The sequence below is a fragment of the Molossus molossus genome, unplaced genomic scaffold (genome assembly GCF_014108415.1).
Source record: "Molossus molossus isolate mMolMol1 unplaced genomic scaffold, mMolMol1.p scaffold_m16_p_3, whole genome shotgun sequence".
In the NCBI taxonomy this organism is placed as follows: Eukaryota; Metazoa; Chordata; class Mammalia; order Chiroptera; family Molossidae; genus Molossus; species Molossus molossus.
This window is the reverse complement of record NW_023425366.1, coordinates 71,365,049-71,392,746: the sequence shown is the minus strand read 5'-3', so window position 1 is coordinate 71,392,746 and position 27,698 is coordinate 71,365,049. Positions and strand designations below refer to the sequence as shown.

General features: G+C 35.8%; 1 protein-coding gene across 8 annotated transcripts in view; it reads left to right on the top strand.

The window, feature by feature from the left end:
- ST8SIA4 (ST8 alpha-N-acetyl-neuraminide alpha-2,8-sialyltransferase 4) overlaps positions 1–27,698 on the top strand; it is a 119,620-nt gene that overhangs the window by 74,497 nt on the left and 17,425 nt on the right. Inside the window, exons 6-7 of one of the 8 annotated variants that reach the window (XM_036280972.1) lie at positions 9,484–9,542; positions 9,904–9,922. The exons of 2 other annotated variants lie outside the window; for them this stretch is intronic. In XM_036280972.1, coding sequence (XP_036136865.1) covers positions 9,484–9,542; positions 9,904–9,907 — 63 coding nt within the window. In that variant the 3' untranslated portion in view covers positions 9,908–9,922. Of the gene's footprint in view, positions 1–1,837; positions 1,927–7,714; positions 7,746–9,483; positions 9,543–9,903; positions 9,979–10,299; positions 11,507–27,698 lie in introns of those variants that run through there. 5 more of the 8 variants (XM_036280970.1, XM_036280969.1, XM_036280968.1 and 2 more) reach the window with 5 other exon arrangements.

Here is a 27,698-nt window from a genome sequence, read left to right as displayed (position 1 = left end):
AGGGTTTGATTAGATATCAAGAATGATCAGATGTAAAAAGTGGGGAGATTCTTCCTAAACAAATGTGGCAGGATTTTTGTTAAAATTGAACTCGGCAACATGGACACAGAAGGCCAAAGTAGTGGTCTTGTTGACAAGAGGGTGCAGAAGAGCCTAACTAAAGTTTGGTCAAGGAGAGACTCTGATACCTAAGACTGCAATCAATGCGCCATAAGATATCGTTAGGTTTAACCTTTTGAGAAATGTCCAGACTGTGTTCCAAACAGGCTACATCATTTTACTCTCATACACAAGCACCAGCTATGTTTAAAGGTTTCAATTGAATCACATCCTCACCAACACTTATTATTATTTGTCCTTTTTATTATAATCATTCTAATTGGTATGAAAAAAATATCTCATTGTGATTTTTTTAATTTATTTATTTTTTTATCCTCACCCGAGGACATTTTTCCTTTTTTTTTGTACAGATAGAGTGGGAGGGAGAGAGAGGAAGAGAGAGAGAGAGAGAGAGAGAGAGAGAGAGAGAGAGAGAGAGAGAAACATCAACGTGAAAGGGACACATCAAGTGGCTGCCACCTGCACGACCAACCAGGGCCGGGGACAAACTGCACCCGAGGTACATGCCCTTAGTGGGAACCGAACCCGGGTCTCTCTGGACCGCAGGCCGATGCTCTAACCGCTGAGCCAAACCGGCCAGGGCTCTCATTGTGATTTTGACTCACATTTCCTTGATGGCTAATAAGGGGGATCATCTTTCATGGATCATATTGGCCATTTTTTGTCTTCTTTGGAAAAATGTCTACTCTTTTGTTCATTTTTTAAATTAAGTATTTTTGTATATTTACTTTTGAGTTGTAAGAGTTGTTTATGTATTTTGGATGCAAGTTCCTTATCAGATATATGGTTTGCAAATATTTTCACTTATTCCTGAATTGGTTTGTTTTCGTTTTTTTTTTTTTCATTTTTAAGTGGTGTCCTTTGAAACCCAAACATTTAAATATTTAATGAAGTCTAATTTATTTATTTTTTATCAATTTTGCTTTTGGTGTCACATTTAAGAAGGCTTTGCCTAATGTCATGTCACATTATTCCTGTATTTCTTCTAAGAGTTTTACTTCTTAATTTTAGGTCTATAATTTATTTTGAATTATTTTTTGCGAAGGGTATGATGAAGGGGTCCAACTTCATTCTTTCAACATTGCACTTTTAACTGAATGTTATGAAAAACCTCATAATAAGGGCAAGTCTCAGGCAAGGTGCAGTTTGTTAAATAATATCCTGATTTTGTAGCACTGTTTTCACTTTTATTTTCCATTGCAAAGAATATTATATTGTATTATATAATTTGTCTTTACAGCTATAATTCTGATTGTTTTATTTCTTCAGAAGTACAAGAGCATTCTTTCTAAAAATATATCTAGTTAATTATTCAGCAACTACTTTAGAAATGTGCTATATATGTTAAGTGATTCTGCTTAAAATATGTTGAAGGAATCAGCATTACTCAAATCTAAAAAAAGAGAAAAGGGAGGAAAATTGCATTGGTTCCATTAGATTAGACTTGCATCAAATATAGATTGAATCTGGAAGAAGAAAAAAAAACCCAAGTATTTATTGATATTTAACTTGATGAAAAAGATTATATATCAACTTATAACCCTTCAAAATTTAAATAAAAATTTAAAATCATCTCCTAATTAATCTTGTGGAGAAAAATTACAGCAGTAGTATTTTTAGTGACAGGTAGCTTTGGAGTATAAGTCCCAAAATCCATATCCCTGGCATCTGCTCAGCAATACCTATTTTTTGTTTTGTTTGTTGGTTTGTTTCTAAGCTGGAAGCCACTTTCTCACCATATATGCTCACAGAATGCCCTTTACTGAATGATAAATTGATGCCAAAGACAAGGCAGTTGTCTAAATGGTGAGTTGCTTCCACATCCCATCTTTTATATCAGGAATGAAAGGAGAGAATAATGACTTAAATTTGACTAACCTCCCCACATGCTATTATTTTGATACTTGCTAGGAAAGCTTTAAAGAACTAATTTGAACTTGCTTATGGCTATCTCGATTTCACTACTTTATTGGGCTTCGAGAGGAACTATGATCTTTGCTGATGTTTGTACACTTTGCGAGCGAGCATTTTACATTATATTGAATGAATTATAGATCACACTTTTGGACTTAATTTCTTATTTCTTAGCACAACTTCTATCTCGAAGGTCAATGTGACCTGACTTATTGATGTAAACTAAGCATATACATTTGAAAATAGTCCAAATTAGGCTTCAATAAGATCATCAGACCATCAGAAGAGTTGTTTACATTTTGTTATTATAGTAAAATGGACTTATTGGGAAATCTGTTCTTATGTTGGCTGGGGAATGTGGAAGTATAATCTCTAAGTGTTTCCTTGGGATAAATGTTTATGTAAAGGAAAAATGTGTGTGGGTGAAATGCCAGTATCAGTTTCATCTTCCAATATCTGACTTATTTTTGCTAGGTTTTGGGATTACCTACACCCACGTGATTTTGATTTGTCTTTCTTTTTCAGTAGGACTCCGTGTCTTATGATACATGATTTTACTGCTGCTTTTTAATCTTAATAAAAAGAATGTAAGGTTTTTATAATTGTTGATTTTCAAAAAGCAATCTGATCTCATAAAAAAGATCATAAAAAAAGAATTTTAGCATTAACCTCATTTAACTTTTTCATCATTCTCAAAAGACCACCCCCCTTCTACAATGCCAATATTCCATCACTTGGACATCACCACTTCCTCATTCTGACAATTTAGATGATCAATTTTAGTTGTCTTTTAGAATTCAATTACATTAAAAGAGAAGCCCATTAAAACCTGTGGCATTACATCTCTTATTTTTTGCTGTAGCCTCCATGCACCAGTTCAAGTGTTTAAGCATTATTGTTGAGAAGCCCCAAAATGCAGTCAGAATCCATTTATGTACGATAAGTATCTTTAAATTCTCCTTCACCAAAAACTAAACAACATATGATGTACTTTTGGTGTGATCCATTTACACTTCATTCAGGTTTCTGATGTGGTAAATAAAGCTTAAAGGATCCTTGTGTTTATTTTTGTTTATTTGGTCTCACGTCTCAGCAAAATTCTACTTTTCTATATGATATTATTCTCTTTCATTAGCTTTATCTTTGAAATTATAGTGGATAGTTTTATAACTTTTAAATAATCAAAAGTTATCATGAATTTGTAACTACATTTTATGACTTCTAGTTACAAGTATTACAGAAAACTAGAAATGATGTTAAACTTTTCAGCAGGGATGATTTTATCAAACAGCTCTATAATGTTATTGAAAAGAAATGCTGCATGTTATTTTGGATCATAGATTGTGAAAGTATTAGCAGTTAATAACTACATGCAAAACATAAAGATTAGACTACTGCTAGAAGTGGATGAACTTTCAAGTTGCTCAGTCTAAATTCAGATCACTGTGACCTTTTGTAAATGCAAATTTTAGACGTGGTAAAAACATGTTAAGAATCTCATTTTATTGTTTGGTAATCTGCAACTAAATAAGTGTAAGGGGTTTGCCCTAGATCACATAGTTAACTTAAGATAAAGCCAAACCAAGATTACAGCTTTCTCAGGGCTTTCCCACGAGTGAATATTGTCACTCAAAGATTGCCAAGCCACGAATGTGCTCCACTTTATTAACACTACAAATCTCAAAAAAATTCCAAAAGGAAGAAATTAAACACTCATTAAGTACCTACTGTGTTTCCAGCACTGTGCTAAAGCATCATGAGATAAAATAGATTCATCTCTTTCTGTTTTATTATGTAATAATGTTAAACTTCTCTATTAGTATGTAGAGAAGCTATCTTTACAGAGATGCAAGTTATTCCCCCATCTTCTCTCTTGACAAATAGGTTAAAAATAAGCAACTACCTGGAAATGTTTCCAAATCACGCTTCATTAACTTTGAATTTCCTTGTACAAACCTATGGAGCTGCAGGTCAGGAGGAATATTTTCTATACCTTTTCTGCAGTCAGTGGTGTACTGGAGCTGGCTTGTAGTGACTTGCAAGAGCTGATTGTGCCACCTCTTCTTATTTCAGTGTTCACTGATGTCAGGTTAGAAGCCTGAAATCAACCATGATGGGTATATTTACACCACAGAAATTGGCAAATGCTGTAAATCAGTAACCACCTCCTCTAGTCAGTGTCTGCTGTGAAACATTTACCAACACACCAATGTACAATGCATTGGTTGAGCAAAATGGGACTAGCTATTTTACTTCTTAAGCTACTAACTGTTCCCTCTGTGTGTGAAGCAGAGATGAGAATATATAGTATAGCATATATCACAGGATTTTATAAGGTTCATGTGAAAGTACTTTGAAACTGAGTTTCAAGTGGAATGACTAATATCACAGTAATTAGAGGTACATGTTCACTAATAAAATATGAGACACTTGCAAAACCATTATAGTATTGGTAGAACTAGAATTTCTTAACACTGCATCTACACATAAATTGACTATAGACCTGGCCAGAAAAAAAAGAAAAAGGATGGAATTCAGAGCTAAGTTCAAAGTCTGATTCCTACAGTGGACATCAAATATCATAAATAGGTACCCAATAGAATATAGTAATTATTGTGCCTAAAGTATTATACCTACTTTTTCTCCCATGCTATAATTCCTCTGTGCCTCTGATGAATTAGGTTTAGGAAGGTGGATAATATATTTTCTGTATGTAGGCTACAAAGGCCTCTGCAGAAAGGATTTTCAATTTTCTTCTTATCACCTACTTAATATAGACCTCTGCATACAAAGCATTCACAGATAAAAAAATATATATATTGACAGATTGACCTCTTGAGGTTACAAATTCCTACTTTCATTTTCATGTTACTTCAAAATGCTTTTAGAAGTCTTATTCAAATCTGCATGGAAATCCCTACCCTTTGAAACAGTGTCATCGCCTTTGGCATTTGCAATGTGGCTAAGTAAGTTGTATATTGAAACTACAAAATTCTTTTCTGATTTCAAACACTTCTGAGGGTATGCTTGGGAAAAGTGAGTCATGTATATTGGTAAGATCTTAATTACCTTTTAATAATAATAAAAACACAAACAAAAACAAAAAACAAAAACCTTGTGTATGAAACACATCACCAGTATCAGATTGTTAAGCATCAAAACATGATACGGACTTTTTATTTTACCCATGTGAACGCAATGTTGAAACTAGTCCTCAGGACTTGCTATTTCAAGCTGAATGTTCCTGAGAAGCTAAAGAAATCAACCATTTTTAGTTAAAACCATCATAGTCAGATAGATGTAAGCTTAAATTTTGGTTCCATCACCTACAATCTCCACGATCTTTAACTGGTTATTTAACCTTCCCAAACCTAGTTTCCTCATCTGTGAAATAACATCTGTTCATAGGATTGTGGTGAGGATTAAATAAAAAAACAACAACATATCTAAAGGTTTTAACACTGTCTCTGGCCCATTATGAATACCAAGTAAATTATTATTATCACTGCTACTTTTTTAAAAAATATGTTTTTATTGAATTTTTTTAGAGAGAAATGGAAACACCAATTGATTGGTGCCTCCTGCACACCTCCTTCTGGGGATCAAGCCTGCAACCCGGGCTTGTGCCCTGACCGGAATGGAACCGGGACCTCTCAGTCCATGAGACATCACTCAGTCCACTGAGCCACACTGGGCAGACAATTATTGCTACATTTTAATAAATTGTGTATGTTTTTACTCCTAGCTTACCAAATCACATAAAATATGCCTCTCTGTCTCTTTATCTCCTCTCACCAGAAGCACATTTAAGATCACCACTTTTTGCTTCCCTGGGATGATATAAGGATTAATTAATTCATGGTGGACTGAATTATTCTTGTATGTATAGTACTGGAAGTTCTACTTTTTTTTTTTTTTTTTTAAGAAATGATCACCAACTCTACTTTTGTGGCAAGACAAATCATCTCATAGTCTTAAAAGAATATATCACAAACTTTACTGAAATAGTTTTAAAACAAAATTAATTTTATGCACTTTAACAAATGAATTCATGCCCTGGCTGGTTTGGCTCAGCAGTAGAGCGTCAGTCTGCAGACCAAAGAGTCGCAGGTTTGATTCCGGTCAAGAGTACATACCTGCGTTGCGGTTAGATCTCGGCCCTGGTCAGGGTGGTGCACGAGGCAACCAGTCGATGTGTCTCTCTCGTGTCGATGTTTCTCTCTCTCTCTGTCTCTCCCTCTCCCACTCTGTCTGAAGATAAATGGAAGAAAGTGTCCTCAGGTGAGGATTAAAAAAAAGAAATGAATTAATGTATGTTGCATACTTCAGACTGGGAATACATGAAAAGACTATTTCAACAGTTCAAAGCAAAGTACCAGAGATTTTCTGTATCAGTATGCCCAGGAATGACTGATTTAAATTTTATATTATATTATATATTATATTTATAACCCCTATACATATATTACCCCAAAGAATGAACCAACATATTGGTAAATATGTAGAACAGAGTCCCTGAAAATTCATATATATTATTTAGATATTATTAAATAATTTGTTTTGGGAGGGTGGGGTGTAGATTTTGGGCGATGAATCATAGAGAGCTAATCCTTTTATAATATCTTATATTTGGGTAGATGTTTTAGAACTGGAAGCCATATTATACTCTTTTTTTTTCTTTTTTTTTTTTTTATCCTCACCCGAGGACATTTTTCCATTTTTTGCACAGATAGAGTGGGAGGGAGAGAGAGGAAGAGAGAGAGAGGGAAACATCGATGTGAAAGGGACACATCGAGTGGCTGCCACCCGCACGACCAACCAGGGCCGGGGACAAACTGCAACCGAGGTACATGCCCTTAGCGGGAACCGAACCCGGGTCTCTCCGGACCGCAGGTGGACGCTCTAACCGCTGAGCCAAACTGGCCAGGGCCATATTATACTCTTAACAGAACATTCTTGTGGAACCAAGCACAAAGCTCAATTGTGGGAAGATTAGACATGAGAGGAGAAATAGAGAAGACCCCTCTGAACTAAGAGTACCCTATGCCATGTGCTTCATCTCACGTTCCAGACAAAAAAGTTTCTGGCCTTGTGAATAGAAACTTTGCATGTAATATAATATTAAGTTAAAAACTGTTGGCACAGTGGGATTTCATACTCTTTATTCAGATTCATCTAGAAATGTTCATGTTCAGTTGTTGGAAGAATTATAATATTTTAAGAGGAAGACTATTATATTACTCCTAAAGTTTTAGATTTCTTTCTTTAAATATAAATACAAATTAATATTCCTTATTTGAAAATATGTTGAATGTGAACTATCACCATTATATTAAATGCTCTTGAATATGACATTTTTTGCTTTTATTTCTAAAATGTTGGTTGCTTGAAATAATCATATTTTGGCTCAGCAAATGGTTAATATCCAATTTCATTATGACATAAATTCTAACATATTTTTGGCTTTAAAATAAAGCATTTTAGGTAACTTCTTTGCCTTGCAATATGTTAAAACTTGAAAGAATGTAAAGGGAACAGAATAAGAAGGAGGAAATACAGCAGGACCAAGAGTGTGTCAGGGAGTATTCAGTTTCATGAGGAGAGAAGATCTGAAACAGCAGTGGGGTATTAGAGTTAACCATAAAGCCATACAATCAAATGTTTTTGTTTCTCTACTAAGGGAACCTGTCCACTGAGGTTAAATGACATAACTTCAACTGTCCAGCCAATACATAGTTACAGAAGGTGCCAAGGGAGAAGTGCAATGTGTGAGTAGGATTGAAGAATGGGTTGTTGTGAGACATGATGACATTCAATTAATACTACTTACTCTGTGTCAAATTTGCTATGTCTTTTACATGATTATGACAAGCTTGTATGTTACGTATTATTAACCAATGTCCAAGGAAATAAAGTAGCTTTCCCAAGGACTCAAAAGCATTATATCACAGGTTCACACCCACATGTTGTGACCATAAATATGGCCTTTCATTGCACTCTGATTTGGTGGGTAAAGGCATCACAAATGTTGAGTTGGTCTGAAATAAAAAATGGGACTGATATGTTGGAGGAATAGTAGATAAAACACCATGCTTGGCAAAAACAGAGCTTCCATACTGAGAAGTAGTGTGATAACTGCATCTATTAGAAAAAAAAAAAGTATATTTAATTTACATAAAATCCAGGGTGAGTTTGTTTCATACAAGACAGTATTACAATATTAAAATAAAGCAGAAAGGGAGAGAGAATTAATAACACCTTAAATAAAATAGTCTAGCTGATGAAAAATATTCTATATATGTCTATGAATGATTGTAATATATTTTAATATCCAAAGCCGTCAGGGAAACAAAAGGATGCCTCACATTATAACAGTCATTATATCTATATGATGGATTATAGGTAATATTTTTTTTCTTTTTCATTCATTTTTTTATCATCAAGTTTTCTACAGATAGCCTGTATTTACTTTATAATTTAAAAAATTAATTCACCCTGTCCTGTTTGGCTCAGCGGTTAGAGCAGTGGCCTGCGGTCCAGAGAGACCCGGGTTTGGTTCCCGCTAAGGGCATGTACCTCGGTTGCAGTTTTTCCCCGGCCCTGGTTGGGTGGTGCAGGTGGCAACCACTTGATCTGTCCCTTTCACGTCGATGTTTCTCTCTCTCTCTCTCTCACTCACTCTCGCTCCCTCCCACTCTACCTGAACAAAAAATGGAAAAATGTCCTCGGGTGAGGATAAAAAAAAACAAAAACCTGCTTTCTTAAAGCTGCGAGAACTTCAGGCTGTGCCACAGTCTCTGCAAAACGTTCAAACTGTAGGCATGGGATCAATGTCTGTGGGTCCCTCACGATGTTGCTAATGCGCATGGTTTGGTTTTTGCTCATTCAGTTACCTTTGTAAAAAAGAAATGCTTAGATATTCTCTGAAAATTCCTTATGAACCTTCTTTACAGAGAATAGGCTTTCTTAAAACACTTGTGATAACATTCAGCATGTGGCCTTCACCCCAAGAAAAATAAAAAATGCAAAAATCAATTCTGGTTTGAAGGAGGGAGGGGACAAAAAAAAAAGGGGGGGAATGATAATGGCAAAGTATATTTTTCTTGTTTTAGAAGTTTGTAGTGAAATTTAAAAGTCTAATATTTCTCTATCAAATCAAATAAAATAAAATTTTGTATTTTTCACATTCAGTCCTCTAGATATATTTGCTATCGTCTGGAAAGCTTCATGAATTATTCTTTAAAGAGGAAATAATATTATATAAAATCTAAACCAAGTATTTCAATACCGCAACAACCAGAATGTAATAATCCTCCCCTTATATTTGGATGGCAGGAATATGTTTCCTTGAATAGGAGGTATTAATAAAAACAAAAACAAAAAACAGACAATGTATTCTTGAACAGCGTTGAAAGTGGGAGAAAAGCTATCCGCTTACTCTTTTAGCAGGTTCCACATAAGATAATAAATGTGGCAAGAACTACCAGAAACCCCCTTCCACACCAGAGGTGATGATTAACTTCCCAATTTGCGTGCTTCTCAAATAAACAGTGTGGCAACAGTGATGGGTCTGAACATTTTGGAGTATTTTATTGCCTTTTAAAATGAATAGTATACTTATCAGTATTAAAATGTATTTTATTGAATTTACAAAATGTTAAACTGCCTAAATGGTGAGCTGGTAAAAATATATATGTTTTATGTTGTTTTTCTGTGGGTTGAAGCAGTGTTTTTAATAAAATGTGACTTGGTCAGATGAAGTTGAATAAGTCAGTATAACACAGGAGAAGTATTTATGTGTTTGGATTTTTAAGTTAAATATGAGACTTTGAAAAACTATAGGCATAGTTTCAAATTCTCTTTTTCCAGATGATTACTCAGCCACTGCCCAATTACTGTGCCTTTCACAGCACATTGAATACTTTCTGAGAAGACTCCACTCTGTATAGTATATAAACTAAACGTTTGCTACTAATTTATTTTGAGTACAGGACTACACAATGGTATGTACCTACATTTCAGGTCCCCTGGCTAATTATATGGCCTCAAAAATAAACAAGAAAATAAAGGATAAAAGGAAAAGGAAAGAAATGCATTCATATTTTTAATGCTTAAGAAATGTTTCTTCAGTGATTTTTTGAGTGTTATTCATAAAGATACTTTTCAATTTTCACTTAATTTTACCTACTATCCTTGCTATAGGCAATGTTGTATGTTTCTCTAAATTCTCTTTTCTCTTTGTTTTTTGTTTGTTTGTTTTTTCAGTTACTGGCTGACAAACAAAGTTCCCATCAAAAGACCCAGTACAGGTCTCCTCATGTATACACTTGCCACAAGATTCTGTGATGAAATTCACCTGTATGGATTCTGGCCATTTCCTAAGGATTTGAATGGAAAAGCCGTCAAATATCATTACTATGATGACTTAAAATATAGGTACTTTTCTAATGCAAGTCCTCACAGAATGCCATTAGAATTCAAAACATTAAATGTGCTCCATAACAGAGGCGCTCTGAAACTGACAACAGGAAAGTGTGTGAAGCAATAAAGCACATTTGAAAACAGACAAACTGAATATGCACTTCTTTTCTGAAGATGCTTCCTAAGATCTGAAAATAGGATCCAAAACAAGACTGGGCTTCAGCATCCACAAATTACCTGAAAGGTGATAAAGGACGTTCATGAGAAATCCACTACCAGCTGAGGAAATACCTGCAAAGTGCTCTAAAAATTAGATTATTTTGTTTTCAAGGGTCCTAGTAAGTGCCACTTCCACGAAGAACACAGTTTGAATGTATAATCAGTAGTGTTTACAAGATCCGACGATGCACTTGTCACTCGTCACCGAAACAACGATGTTCATCGCAGTGGGGCCGCCACTGCAACCCAAGCACATGAGAAGAGGAACCCAGGAACAGCGCAGCCCTCGGGGAAATCAACCCTCCTTGTCAGCAGAGATGAAGATGGAAACAGTTTGAGCAGCAAAATTCATAAGATTAAACAACTCAAATAAATGCCTTCAGTCGGGACTCTGAGTCTGATCATGGATTTTATTGTTTCTGTTTTTGTTTTGTCTGGAATTCCTTTTGGTTTGGGTAATGGGGTACTTAGAAATCCTAAGGCAAATACGAATGAGAAAAAAAAAACCTTCAAGTAATCATGTTTAACGTTCTTAAATTTTTAAAGAGCAATCACACAATTACTTTGTAAAAAAGTTTTATTTTGCACAACTCTAAACCTCCAGATTTTTTCCCAGTGGTGTAGAAGGTACCAGCTACACTGTACCATTAAGTAATCTTGAGCCATTCTAAAGGAAATACATTTTACGTCACCTGAGACGATAATATTAGCCGAAATAATGTACTTTTGGTACCAAAGATTATACCGATGTTTCTACACAACAAACTGTTCTCCTTTTGTGAAAATAATATGTTAATGTGTTATTCTACTAATATGAAAGTTCCTCTAGACATTTAAAATTTTCCAAACTCCAACTTTATTTTTGTTTGAAGGAAGACTTCCACGGCTTTTACATTTCATAATAATTTTGTGGAAGCATTTTGCCCTTTAGAAAAAATGACTGATAGGGTTGAATGTGACTTCCAGCTCGTTGATATCTCTCTCGTTCAAGTGGAAAGATTAGCGTGCTCTTTGTATCACAGTGAAACTTTCTCAGTGCAGAAAGAACGTGACGAAAAGAGCGTTGGTTCCATAACAGAAACTTAGATAACTTCTTGTTTTTTAGGCAAGACAGTCTGAGGAAAGAAGAATAGGGCACAGAATATGTATGTTTTGTTTTCTAGAGAAGACAGTCATCTTAAGAGGTCTAACAGTAAAACTGTGTCAGTACTTTGCACTTTGAATGAATTAAATTGACCAACATTTATTCTGTGGGTAAATTTATTCATGCTACCATATTAATATGTTTTCAAAGAAGCACATAAAACTATTAACAAAGTGATTTAAAGTGTTTTGCATATAACAGAACTGACCCATAGGCCTGTTTACTGGTAACCTATCCTACACTGGTAGGTAATTCTGATGGTAAATTGTTTCTTTCGAAAGGAGAAGTGCTCTGTGCCCACTTCTACTCTTGCTCTTGGTCTGAAACAACTTAGATAACTTCTTGTTTTTTAGGCAAGGCAGTCTGAGGAAAGAATAGGGCACAGAATATGTATGTTTTGTTTGTTAGGGAAGACAGTCTAAAAAAAAACTAAATAAATAGCATGGATAAGGTATGTATGTGTTTTCATGAAAAAGATTATTCTCAGGAGTACAGTTCTCAATATATTAATGATATGTGCTATTATTTCTAAAAATATGGTTGAACTGTGTGATATAGGAGACTATATTTTCTGAGAATTCATGTGTCTCTAAGAAAACAAAACAATGAATAAAGGAGATACACAGCTAAAAATGGATAGAACATAATGAACTTTTATCATTAACCTATTATCTATTGAAAATTTTAAAAGAATTGGGCACATGTTTTGAATGTAAAGTTGAAAATCTGATTGACTTAATAAATCAAAGGTGTGCGGGTGATTTATAGAACCTTAATTTCAACTACTTGTGAATAAATTGTTTGTGTAGCCTTTAATCTGAATTTAATAGAAATTTTGAGGTCACAAGTAAATTCTTATAGGTAAAATCCAACTCAAAACTCATGAAAAGTATGTCTGAAAAAGCAGCAGCAAGGTACCTTGCCATTTTTACTGCATTTTCAGCAAATACATTTAAATCATTTTAAGGCCACAGCAAAAGCATCCCAGCCAGTCATTGCCCTGTGCATTGAAGTTTATATCATAGATGCATTGAGTAGTGCCTTTTTAGCTTCACATTGCTTTGTTACCCTATGCTTTGTGTTCTCTAAATACATTGCCCAGTTCTGAAAATGTTCGGCATATAAAAAAGGGCTTCAGTATCAACTGAGACTACTTTCGTTCATCTCAGGGAACTTTCAGTACTCCAGAATGAATTCAATTAAAGCATTTAGTATTCAACTAATACCAACTGGACATGATCATTTCATTCCCTGTTGTATATCTGTCCATCCATGCCTCCCCCTTCAAGATCTACCTGTGGCCTTCCTACAGGGTTGGGGCAAAGAGATCACCGAAGGCTAACAGGCTGAAAACAGAATTGAGATTTAACCAACAAGGGGGCAAAAGGGATCGGGATAAAATGTAATTATAAAAACATACTTGAAATATCTGGGTTTTTTTCTTTTGTACTATTATGTGATCATAGCTTTAGTTTTTTTATTTCGTTTTTACGATTGAACCCTGTACCTGGCAATGCTCAGGCAGCTGATTGTGAAAGATTCTTGTCCTTTAGAGAACATAGTCGTTACTGTGCTGTTGACATGAATAGGCTATGGAAACATTTTCATCACTATTACCCGGTCTGTTGTATAGTTAATAGTAAGTTTGCTGGAATTAAAAAAAAAGAAAATGAATCAGTAAAAGATTCTCTGGGCAAATCTAATTATTCCGCCCACAGGACTGACGAAATTACTGTGGAAGTTTTTCTATCTGAAAGGAGGTGCTGGGCATTCAAATGTCTTTATGTAATGTATATCATATGAAATATATATCAATTGCTAATGGGAATTTCTACATATATGCTTATGGAAGAATTTATTTCAATAATGCTATGCTTGCATTGGTGGGATAGTGGTGAGCATAGCTGCCTTCGACATGCTATGGGTAGTGTACATACCAACTAGTTATTAAGCTACTACATAGGAAAAGGATGAAGAAAGTAATTTATTTCTAATTGAGCCAGTCAGTCACAATGCACACAAATGTGGTATTTGGTTGATAAAAGAGTTGTTTTCACGTGGTTATTGTTGCAAGTAGCTATAATTGTGGAAGGAGTATAGGAAGAATTAAATAGAGATAGTTGTTACCTCTACAAACTTAAAAAAATTTCCCCATCAGACATTATCAATATACCAATGTTTTACAAATTAATGAGAAAAAGGTTATTGTATTTAATGAAAGAAAATCCAAATAAAGACCACCTAGAAATAGATATTTTATTATATATGTGCTATAGATATATCTATACAGTACAAATAGACATGTGTGATGCATATATACAATGCTATATATGTGTGTCTGTGTGTATACACACTGAGTCTGTAATATGCACACATCCGATCTGTGTTATGCTAACATCTTCAGGGGCAACACTGTGAAGCACCCTGGAGATAAGACCACTTCAGAATCAAGACGTTCTTTTGAGACTTCAGTGAACAACCTGCTTTAAGAGGGATCCACTTTATAACTGAATTCTATGTTGTTGATGCCTAGAGTTACCATAAGGGTCTAGTCTGTCCAAATCTTAAAAAAAAAAAAAAATTAAAAAAAAAAAAAAAAAGTCTTCAAGCTGGCAACGTACTTGAATTGCAGTTTTCAGATTGTGGCTTCAGGCCCTGTGTCTCCCCTTTAAGTAGTACCTTTTAATAGACACTGTTTCTTTGTGTAGGCAAAAGCACAAGTGGTTCAAATGTAGATAGCAGGAAAAACGTTTACAGAGATAGCATTGCTGCACAGAATAATTGCTACTGAATATTTCTTATATAATGTGTGGAATTGAAAGATGAGGTTTATTCTGTCCAATTCATTCTGTTCAACACTGTTTCTCTATTGTTTATGTAGAACAGTTGGGTGTCACTGTTTTATCATTTGTAAAATTGTAAAATAAATTAAATCCCCCCTTTTTTTCAATTTTTCTCTTATTTCTTGTATCCAAGCCATCGGTTTTACTTTGTACATCAATATAAGGTCATGGTTTTTGACAAGCTTTAGCTAATGCTTTTGTCTTCCCTGCCTCTCAGCCCCAGCCATTGGCAATTTGGCATTTATTTTAAAGTATATGCACAGACTATGAACAAAATCAAAAGCCCATGAACATCAGTAAACCTTTAACAATTTTTTGTATGGTGTGCCGTGTTTGTAGTTGAAGGAGTGGATGTTACAAAAGTTACAGTTGTTCATATTTAATTCATAGTCCTACTAACTACTGTCAGCTGGTCACTACAGCTTCATGACTAGAGAGGCTTCTTACACACTGCATATTCTTAAGGTGTCCCTATGATCTATGATTTCAAATGCTATTATATCCACTGCCCTGGCCGGTTTTGCTCAGCAGCAGAGCATTGATCCGTGGACCAAGGAGTCACGCGTTCAATTCCAATCGAGGGCATGTACCTCGGTTGTGGTTCGGTTCCTGGCCCTGGTCTGGGTCCTGCAATAGGCAACCGGTCAATGTGTCTATCTCACATCGATGTTTTTTTTTCTCTCTCTCTCGTTCCCCACTCCCACTGTGTCTGAAAATAAATGGAAAAATATCCTTGGGTAAGGATTAAAAAAAATGCTATTACATCCACTTGCTGCTGCTTGCAGTTGACCTTACAGATGATTCTGGAAAACTACATGTTTACATCTTCTTCCATGGCTGTCTATAACTGACTAGTGTATGTGTGCAGGCTCCACACTATTTTCTCCAGAAATTATGACATAAGGTCACTTTTAGCATTCTGCAATTTTGAAACATTTGTAAGAGACCAATAGTGAACCATGGTTAATAAATATGGATCTTATTTATATTTGCATAATTACCTTTAATTTCAAAGATCCATATACTATGGATCATTACTATCTATTTCGGGGATATAATCAGATGTTATGATAAACCTATGGGATGGATTTTGCAAATATCCATGTAATACAGATTAGATTAAATGAGAGGTTGTGTGACTTTTGAAGGTCACATGGTTCAGAAGAGAGAGAATCAGGATTTGAACCTGAGTGGTTAGTCTGACTTTATTGTCTACTGTCTTAGTCATCACATTTTGATGTTGCTTTTGTTAAACTGGCAAGAGGTTCCCTGGGAAATTTAATTTTGCAAATAAATTATTTTGTAATGAGCACAGCTCAAAAGTGTAGGTGAGTATACAGGAAGGATATATAATCTTGGCTTGAGACAGTGCCTGAATAGAAGAATCCTCTCCGATGACGAGCTACAGGCCTCTGGCTCAGAGGCTTCCCCTGAGCGGTGCTGCATGAACACTGCCGGTTCTTGCTCCAGATTCATAGATACTTTTTCATACAAGGTGGATTACACTTATGTTAGGCTCTGACTCTGTGTATCACAAAATGTGTTACATAACAGCTATATTAAAGTCTAATTTTGAGGTTCCTATGCAAACATTTTGATAAAATTGGGTGTTTCATTAATCTCCACTAGCAGCTATTTACATAAATATGTTAAGGTTGAACTTCTATGGATAGCTAAGTTTATCCATTTTATATTAATTTTTTAAAAAGTAGTTTCCCTCTATTCCTGAAAATGGAAGTAACACCTCTAAATTAAAGGGACAGATAATGACTCCCCCTATATACTATCTTCATTGTGCACAAGCCCATGAAAGTTAAAAAAGAAAATCTCAGATATAAGAATAAAATTATTGTTTGATCCACTCCTAAAAGAGATTTTGGTCACTTTGGGGCTTAATTTTTGAAACCTCAATAAACATGTGAGAGAATTGAATACCAATATAAATCTCTGTCTCTCTCTCTCTCTCTCTCTCTCTCTCTCTGTTTCCAGATTGCTGATTTCCAATTCAGTCACCAAAGCAGAATTTCTCAAGTAAGCACAAGAGAATGCTGGTCCAGAACATGCTCCACAAAATGTCTCAGTGGATGACAAATCTGCATCTCCTGTGGAGATTCAGAAGATTCATTCATTAACATAAAAAAAAAATCTGACAAATTTTTCAATTAAGAAAGATATTTTATTGTTTAAAAAGTCATACATAATTTGGTACATAACTTGTGTCAAGTATCAAATTATGTTCTACAGACCATACTTGAGATAACACTTCTGAATATAACAATACAAGATAACATATGAGAGCTGCAGTTAGAAAGGCTGATGCTGACTTTATTCAGCATTATCTTTTCCTGTAGATCAAAATATTTTTGTAAAAATATTTTCAAGGATAAAAATAAGTTAAAATAACATTCATTCTCCAAATATTGTATATTAATTTTTGCCTTAACAATTACTCTCTCTAAGTTATTAATCACACCATGGCTAAATTCCTAAGAATGGTCCCAAAGCTAAACATTATTGTTCATTCTAAGCAATGCTCACCAATTGGTTTAGCATTAAGACATTAATAGCACAGGAAGAAAAAAAAAAGTTCAATGAAGTGCTAATTTACATTTCTAGAGCCACTCAGTATATTATAGTAAGCTGTCTGTCCAGCTCAGCTTCCCTACTCCAACCTGCCATCACCACACAGATGGGCTGTCTATGAGCACATCTGCCAGGGCTGCCACAGTGTAAACACACTCAGCTGGTAGCAGATGTTTTCCAGGAGAGATTGCTACCACTGGAGTTGTTCCGCTTTGGATTCTATGTTAGTTGATCTTCATGATTGGGCATAAGGTCATTGTGTTCAAATAGATCATTTGTCTCTCAGGTATAGAACAATAACAGGGTAGATGCAGGCTCAACTGCTTGATGTTATCATGCATCTATGTGCAGAAATGCCTCTAAAGCCTCCTAATAAGTCAAGATTTTTCTTTTTAAAATATGAGCCTTTATAAGACTTTTTTTACTGAGCTCTTCTAAGGTAAAACATGGGCTTAGTAAAAGAAAAATAAGTATACTCTCTAATTTTCTATGGTAATTGTTGCAACATTTAGTATTCTTGTGAGTTGTCATGATAATTGTTTGTATTCATAGTTCTCAGTCCTACTTTCTATCCATATACTAGGCATTCATATAAGGGGTAATTTGATTTAATTCTATAGACACTATTGGCATGTTTTACTTATGTGAGTTTACCAACTCATTTAATATGGATACATTTGAAAATTACTCGATAGTATATAAAATATAAGAATACTTCATCTTATAAGTGGTTACCTTTTTGGGACATTTATAAAGTAATACTACCTACTAAGCACTCAACAAAAACACAAGGAATACCTTTTCTCATGGTTATCAAAATTAAAATAGAAAAGACATACAAAAAAATAAATAATCATATCCTATTGTGACAAGTATTCTTCTATTCCTACCATGCCCAGAGAGTTCGGGGAGCATAGAGGAAGCCAGGCAGAGGGCACAGGCTGCATTGAGCATGATTTGCATGTATACTTTAGACTCTTTTAAAAACACAACTCAAAGGTAGTCTATTAGGCAAATGGTTCCAGGAAGCAGGAGTAAGGAGTAGAATGATTGTCTCTATCCCTCCAAAAATTCATATGTTGAAAGCTGATCCCCAATGTGATGGTTTTTGGAGGTAAGGCCTTTGGGAGCTGATTAGATCATGGGGAAGGAGTCCTCATGAATGAGATTAGTGCATTTATAGAAGAAACACTAAATTGCTGCCTGCCCCCCTACACCATGTGAGGACACAGCAGGAAATGGCTGACTTTGAACCCGGAAGCAGGCACTCACCAGACACCAAATCTGAAGGTGCTTTGATCTTGGACTTCACAGCCTCCAGAACATGCTTATTTATGGGCCACCTAGTTTATTATGCTCTGTTATAGCAGACTGAATGGACTAAGACTCAGGGAAAGTGTAATAGAAAAGGAGAGAAAGCCTATGTAAAGATATGTTTTCAAATTGACTGCTTCTGTGGATACTGGGTGCTTAATCCCACTTGGACTGACTGAGGAAATTTATACTAAGGAGTTCAGGATTCAAGAGATAAAAAGAGAAAGCAACTACCCATCCTACCTTCTCCCTCACTGAGACTTTTCCTGTGGGTCATAAATTTCCAGAACTTCTCAGTGACACATGTGAATTCTAAGCTAGCTCCCACAGCTATCCCGAAGCATATGCCAGAGTCACACACAAGCAGTATGCAAGAGAGGTAATGCAGCTTGACATGAGGCACTGTCTCCACAATATTGTTTGATGAATCAGTGGCTGGAATTAGAGGTGAGGCAGAGAAAAACTGAGGTAGTACACAAAGTGTTGAATATGGTGATTCCAGTGCACCACACACATATGTTAGTGGCCTCCGTTAATTCCAATCCATAACTCTCCAAATTACTAAATTGCTATAAATTTTAGAGAAGAGTTTGTATAAGAGAGTTAGTTTGGCAACTGTAGTCCCTTCAACTGTAAATCATTGTGAGTCATAAGTTGTTACTTATCATCTCCTTTCTCAGACCCTCACTTCAGCTAGTATGGATTTCTTGCCTAACTAAGGGTGACCCAAATCCTCAAAGAGTGTGAGCACTCGGTGGACTTGTCTGTGGTGGACCTTGATGGCTGCAGTTGTCCACTCAGATTTATTTCTGGGCAATGAGGCATAAAGAGATACCTCATTAATGTTCTGGGTCTCAGCCATACTCTTCCCTTTCCCCATTGTATATCATCCACTCTAACTCAATTACCCCTACCATTACAATGACTCCTTTCCTTGCTTATGGGCTCACTGGCATGAGCAGCCCAGTTTGATAAGGTAGGAATCTTAGCTTCAAATTCAGTGAGATCTTTATTGTGTCCCCTGGGAGAAACATTCCCCCTTACAGAGTCTAAATTCTAAACACAAATAGGAAACAATAATTTCCAAAATAGATTTTCAGAAAAAATGGAGAGAAGCCAATGGTACTTTTATTAGCTGGTTATGAGACTAATGTTCTAGATATTAGGAACAGAGCATCTTATATTGGCTATTACTTTAATGTCTATTACACATCTTAAAGGACAGCATGCTAATCCTGCTTGGTGCTTTGCCTTTGAGCTGTCATTTTACTGAGTAGTTAAGAAGTCATGCCTTTATCATATTAGGTTAGCACTTGGTGGTGATCATATGTGCAGCGAGACAAGTACATGTATTTCATGGTAATGGTAATGCACACATTGCTTTACCTTTTTTTCCATAAAATTGTCTTGTTAGGAAATTTGCAGGATCCCATTTCAGTCAATTAGGGATTTTATAAGAGCCTGATGGTAAGGTTGGCAGAATATTATGTATAGGAAAGCAAATCCATATCCAGAATTATGTCAATTCTGGTAAGGTTAAAGTGCTGCCTCCTCTGGAGTTAAAAGGGTATAATTCGAAAGGTTCTAGTATTTCACTTTGTATCATTTCAACATGCTTCCAAATTGTTCACCTTGAATCAATACCATATCGAGGGGCCGCATTGGTTGCTGTCATTGACAGGTTGTATAGTTAGCCATGGCAACACCTCATGCAGCCTTAGTGAGAGGGTACCCACACGGCTGGGTCTATGAATAGTTCCATCTTGGTCTCCATGGACATGGACAACCTGTTCTTGAGCCAACTGTACCAACTCTGTGCTGGCTGAGGAATGAGCAGATAGGACATCAGGAAGGGCCATCTTGTCCCCTTAAGTGGTTGAAATTCTCTTCTCTTATAGAGGCTTTGTGTCTCTGTCAGACTTTAATGTGAGGCACAATGATCCATAAACTTTGTGCCTTATTCAAAATCAGTTTGCATGTAACACTCCAGACTTCTTTTATTCTAGCTTCCAATCTTTGTCTGTCAAGCTCCCTATTCAACTAGTCAAATCATTTGCCACTTTAATACAAAGTAAATGACCAAGCATACTAGTTCCAACTCTGCTCACTGAGATTTCCTCTCACCACCATCCCATAGGGCCATACCTTGGTTGAGCTGAAGTACATCAGGTGAACATTTTCAGCTTGCATCAATCTATTAAGCTGACCCATCCAAGAACCAGACCTGAATTATCTTTCTCTGTTACTTGGTGCTATGGAACCCCCTACAAGGCCATAGATGTGAGCTGAGAGATAAACAATGGTCCAATAGAAATTGTTGGCATGGAATTCAAACCATGTATTTGTGTAACTGCTGTATGTACCTAAGACTGACTCAGGCCCCGTTGCTACTCAGTGAATTCAGATGGTGTATTGGTGCCATATAACAGGTATAGGAGAAGTAGTAATTTTAAGAACAATTGGATTAAAAGGCAATTGTTAAGCACCATAACTGATATCCTAAAAATATATACTGAAAAACTTGTTAATTAACAGGCAATTAAAAAGCGATATGATACATCGAATGAACTGATGGTTGTCAGGTGAGAGAGAGGCTGGGGAGCTGGGTGAAAAGATTAAGAGATTATGAAGTACAAATTGGTAGTTACAATATAGTCACAGAGATGTAAAGTACAGGATAGGGAATATAGTTAATACTATTATAATATTTCTATATTCTGTCAGTGAGAAGGAGAGAGAGAGAGATAGAAACATCGATGAGAGAGAACATCGTTTGGCGGCCTCCTGCATGCCCCCTACTGGGGATTGGGCCCACAATCTGAGCATTCCTCAGTGTCCTGACTGGAAATCAAACCAGCAGCCTCTTGGTGCACGGGTCAACGCTCAACCACTGAGCTACACCAGCCGGACTCAACCGTAATTTTTAAAAATTAAAATTAAATTATAAAAGAAAAGCAATATTAAAGATAAAGACAAAGGCAACATGAGAGCTCACACAGATACATTTTCCCTCTGAAATGGGGAGACAGAGCAACCTAAGCACCAAGCCAAAACCTTAATGATTTGAATAGTCAAGCTTCAAAGAAAGTGAAACTCTCAACCAAGGAAGCTTATTTTACCAAAATCAGAGCCTTGATTGGGAAAAAAAATCAGGGACACATAGGTTGACTACTCCTAAAATACTGAATTTTTAGATTGTCCTAAACTACTTTTAAAGTGTTCAATAGCAACATAAAGCTAATGACTATTGACTTGGACAGTGCAGCTCAAGACATTTCTCCTTTGATAAATTATGGAAAGACATTCACAGTCAATAGTCAGGTTATGTCTATTCAAGAAGGAGCCCGGGGCTACAGACAAAAAGGTTTGGTCTAGTCCTGGCTCCCTCACTTATTTGCTGTGAAATTAGATTTTAAAATTATTTGTTAACTGGAAAGAATAATACCTTTGTGAGTCTGACACTTAGATCTGACACTTAGACATGCTAAGATGTGGTCATTGATTGAAAATAATGTTAACAGTGAGAAGAATTTTTGATGCACTGTGGACTGAAGGTATTAGAAAAGTGGCAAAGGAACCACTTTCTCATTACAAATAAATTACAGAAAACTAACATATATTCATAGCAAACTATAATATAGAACACTTGATTTTCCATGGTAATTTCACCACAAGTTTATATCATTAAATAATATATACTTTATTATGCATGGCTTAAGCTCAGTAAAAGGGGTCTCATATTTTAAGTATCATTTTACCACTGGAGTTTTCTCTTAGCATGGTGTTTATGGGCTATGTTGATGCCGATGCATGTAGCACTGCTTGATTCATTTTTACTACAACTTAGGATTCTGTTGTACAAATGTAAATTTTAAAATCATATCTGTTGGAATACTCAGATGAAAACATAATTTTAGACAACATTGGGCCTCCAGCTTTCCAGATGCAAAGCCGGAGGTTCTCTGCATGTGTCAAGATGTGCTTCATGTGCACACCTGTATGTCTCAAGTCAAAAATTCTGTTAATTATAGGTTGATCTTTCAGATAAACATGTTCCTACCACAAGCATTTTATTCCCTTTACTGCAAAAAAAAAACAACAAAAAACAAAAAACTGATTATCTCAAGAACAAGATGTACTCAGGGTGACTTGGACTCTGACTGTATTAAATGATAGCTATTATAGATCCAAATGTCATTATTCATTACTGTTTTCTTATCAACCCTCATCAGAAACTTATATCTTCTTGTTCCATTAATTGCATTTCTTAGTTTTTAAACTTTAGGGGCCAAGCAGTATGTTCTGGCCATGCTACATTTTTTCAGCACTCCTCCATTTCTTTTCTTTCTGGTCTAAACCTTTTAGCTAGAACACCATTCCTGACTCTCATTACACACTATCTGGCTAGCATCTATTTATTATCATCTCAAACATCAAACTATATTTTTCATATCAAAGCACTGTCCAACTTTATTATTATTATTATCTAATTTTCTATCTTACTTTGCAAAACTGTTCAGAGCTTTAGGGACAGAGATTGTATGTATCAGTTCTATCTGTTATAACTACGGTGCTTCACCCAGCCGGTGTGGCTCAGTGGTTGAGCATCGACCCATGCACCAAGATGTTGCCAGTTTGATTCCCTGTTGGGGCACATGCCCAGGTCATGGGCCCTATCCCCAGTGGGGGACATGCAGGAGGTGGTCAATCGATGTTGTCTCTCATTGATGTTTCTCCTCTTTTTCTCCCTTCCATTCTTTCTAAAATCAAGAAAGAAAAAAAAAATAGCTACAGTGCCCCTTACAGTACCTGGTACATAGTAGGGTCATGCTACTTTAAGTTGAATTAATTATTTAATTTTATGATGTCTCATTGATCCTAAGGCACACATATTTTAATATTCTAACATCTCTAAAGTCAGAGTGCTGTTTAGCATTGGCAGTGTTTATAGATTTTTGTTTTGTTTTAATTTTACCTAAAATAATAATCTTATAATTGAGAATGTATTTTATTTTACAAAAAGATGGTAATTAATGGTGAAAATGCTTAAAGTTTGAAATTATCTTCTCACTGTAGGATTTAACACTCAATAAATTGTAAGTATACTATTAATATGAACATGAATTAATTATTAACCATTAATTAATATTGAACATATCTTTTCTGTCACATTTGTATTCTCGAGAGAAGTTGCTGAACTATCATTCATGTAGCGCTAGCTTGTTCTTCACCACAAATTGCTGCAACACAAAATTTTATCAGCAGGATCTCAAAATACCTGGTTGATAAGTATTATATGATAATATTTTGCTATCCACAATAAACATCTTTTCAGCTTGAAAGAGGGACATAAGTTAACTGTAATGAGGCAAGAAGTAAATTCTTTAGAGAACTTAACCCTAAAAATTTAGTGTTCTTTCATATATAATTAAAAATAGAAGAACTATTGTTTGGTAAAAAAATTGTAAGAAGTAAAATAATTCTCCAAGATAGGTTTATATATATATATATTTTTCATATGATTTACTTCCCTTAGCATGATATTCTCAAGATACATTCTTAAAAAAAAAAACAAAAAAAAAAAACACACACACACACACAATTGTGTCCTCATCAGGCTGATTGTCATCCTATTGAGTAATCTAGCATTGGCCACACTCACAAACATTGTGTCCTTTGTGTGAAAAGTCAGAAAATGTTTCATCATGGGTTTACATCTAAGCTCCTTTATTTGCCATTATGAGTTAAAAAAAAAATAGAAACCACTGCCAATGATGCAGAATGGATAGCATTTCATCTGAAGGGGTGGTGCTCAGGGCTCATTTTAGAGAGAATACTGATTCCATATTGACTTAGTAGCTGTGCCAAGACACAAGGGTTCATGCATGGCAAAGCCTTGTTCTAAAATCCAGACCTGCAGGGCTCAGTGGGCAGGAAGTGCTGGTCTCCAAGTTCTAAATTGTCACTGCCAAGCAACTGCTCCCTTTCTTTGGTCTCCAGGCCTTCCTGAAGAATCAGATACCAGGTGTTCAGCCCTGATTCTGTCTCGGGGAAGAAGGTCTGGAAACAGACACATAGTTTCCACCCTCTTCTTTACCTCACCCTTGTGATCAGCCTACATCACTGGAGGGCCCATCTGTAGATACTCAGGATGAGAAATGCATCTAGGTTTTCTGTGTCCTATTTATTTATTTATTTTTAATTGCTGAACTGAATTGTCTATTTCTGTCATCATTACTGTCGGGTTTTTAATTTATTTTTTATTTTTGTTACACATGTTTCTCCTTTTCCTCCCATTGACACGCTAGTCCTAATCCCGCCCCTACTCCACTACCCCCTGCTGCCAGCATTGTTGTGTATGTCCATGGTTACATATACATGCATATAAGTTCTGTGTTTTATCTCTTCCCTTCCCACCTTTTGTCCCCCTCTTCTGAGGTTTGTCAGTCTGTACCCTACTTCTATGTCTCTGAGTCTATTTTGTTCATCAGCTTATTTTGTTCATTATATTCCACAAATAAGTGAGATCATGTGATAATTGTGTTTCTCTGACTGACTTACTTTGCTTAGTATAATACTCTCCAGGTCCCTCCATGCAGTCTCAAAGGATAAGAAATTGTTCTTTCTTACAGCTGCATAGTATTCCACTGTGAATGTGTACCACAGCTTTTTTATCCACTCATCTATTGATGGACACTTGGGCTGTTTCCACATCTTAGCAATTGTAAATATTACTGCTATGAACATAAGGGCACATATATTCTTTCTGATTGGTGTTTCAGGCTTCATAGGGTATATGTTTAGAAGTGGGATCACTGGGTCAAATGGCAGTTCATTTTTTTTATTTTTTGAGGAAGCACCATATTGTTTTCCATAGTGGCTACACTAGTCTGCATTCCTACCAGCAGTGTACTAGAGTCACTTTTCTCCACACCCTCGCCAACACTTGTTGTTTGATGATTTGTTGATGGCAGCCATTCTGGCAGGTGTGAGGTGATACCTCATAGTTGTTTTAATTTGCATCTCTCTGATAATTAGTGACATTGAGGATTTCTTCATATGTCTCTTGGCCATTTGTATGTCTTGTTTGAAGAGATATCTATTGAGGTCCTCTGCCCATTTTTTAATTGGATTCTTTGTCTTCCTTTGTTGAGTTGTGTGAGTACTCTATATATTTTGGAAATTAACCCCTTATCTAATGTATCATTGGCAGTTATGCTCTCCCATATAGTGGGATCACTTTTCATTTTGATGCTTGTTTCTTTTGCTGTGCAGAAGCTTTTGAGTTTGATGTAGTCCCATGTGTTCATTTTTCCCTTTGTTTCTCTTGCCTTATGCATTGTATCAGTGAAAATTCTGCTGGGTGTGATGCCTGGAATTTTGTTGCCTCCATTTTTTCTTCTAGGATTTTTATGGATTCATGAGTCACATTTAAGTCTGTTACTCATTTTGAGTTCATTTCTGTGTATGGTGGTCTAGTTTCATGTTTTGTTTTGTTTTGTTTTTTGCATGTAGCTGTCCAATTTTCCCAACACCATTTATTGAAGAGGCTGTCTTTTCTCCACTGTATGCTCTTGCCACTTTTGTCAAATATTAATTGAGCATAATGACTTGGGTCAATTTCTGGGTTCTCTGTTCTGTTCCATTGATCTATATGCCATCTTCTTGTGCCAATACCAGGCTTTTTTGATTACCATGGCTTTGTAGTATAACCTGATATCCGGTATTGTGATTCTTCCTACTTTTTTTTTTTTTTTTTTCAAGATTGTTGTGGTTATTCGGGGTCCTTTTTGGTTCCATATGAACTTTTGCCAGATTTGTTCTAGTTCTGTGAAATATGTCATTGGTATTTTTATGAGGATTGCATTGAATCTATAGATTGCTTTGGGTTATGGACATTTTAATAATGTTAATCCTTCCAATCTATGAACAAGGCATATGCTTCCATTTTTTTTATATCTTATTTTATTTCTTTTTTCAGTGACCTGTAGTTTTCTGTGAACAGGTCCTTTAGTTCTTTGGTTAAGTTTATTCCTAGGTATCTTAATTTTTTTTCCAGTTTCTCTTTCTGTGAGTTCATCATTGGTGTATAAGAATGTCATCAGCCCTGGCCGGTTTGGCTCAGCGGTTAGAGCATCCGCCTGTGGTCTGGAGAGACCCAGGTTCGGTTCCCGCTAAGGGCATGTACCTCGGTTGCAGTTTGTCCCCAGCCCTGGTTGGTCGTGCGGGTGGCAGCCACTCAATGTGTCTCTTTCACGTCGATGTTTCTCTCTCCCTCTCTCTTCCTCTCTCTCCCTCCCACTCTATCTGTGCAAAAAAAATGGAAAAATGTCCTCGGGTGAGGATAAAAAAAAAAAAAAGAATGTCATCAATTTCTTGTATCCTGCTACTTTGCCAAGTTCATTTATTAAATCTAATAGATTTTGATGGAGTCTTTAGGGTTTTCTATGTATAGTATAATGACAGTTTCACTTCCTCCTTTCCAATTTAGATCCCTTTTATATTTTCTTCATGTCTAATTGCTATGGTTAAGACTTCCAGTACTATGTAAAATAAGAGTGGTTAAAGTGGACATCCCTGTCTTGTTCCTGTTGTTAAAAGAAATGTTTTTAGTTTTTGCCTATTGAGTATGATGTTGACTGTGGGTTTTTCATATATGACCTTTATTATGTCTAGATATGACCCCTTTATTCCCATATTGCTGAGCATTTTCATCAGAAGTGGGTGCTGGATATTGTCAAATGCTTTTTCAGCATATTGATATGATCATATGGTTTTTTATCTTTCATTTTGCTTATGTGGTATATCACATTTATTGATTTGTGAATATCAATTGCATCCCTGGGGTAAATCCCACTTGGTCATGATGAATAATTTTTTTGATGCATTGCTGGATCCAATTTACTAATATTTTGTTACGAATTTTGGTGTGTGTGTTCATCAGGGACATTGGCCTATAGTTTTCTTTTTTTGTAGTGTCTTTATCTGGTTTGGAATTGGAATTATGTTGGCCTCATAAAATGAGTTTAGAAGTCCTCCCTCTTCTTGGATTTTTTGGAATAGTGGGCGTAGAATGGGTGTTAGATCTTTGAATGTTCGGTTAAACTCCCCTGTGATGCTGTCCAGGCCTGGGTTTTTAT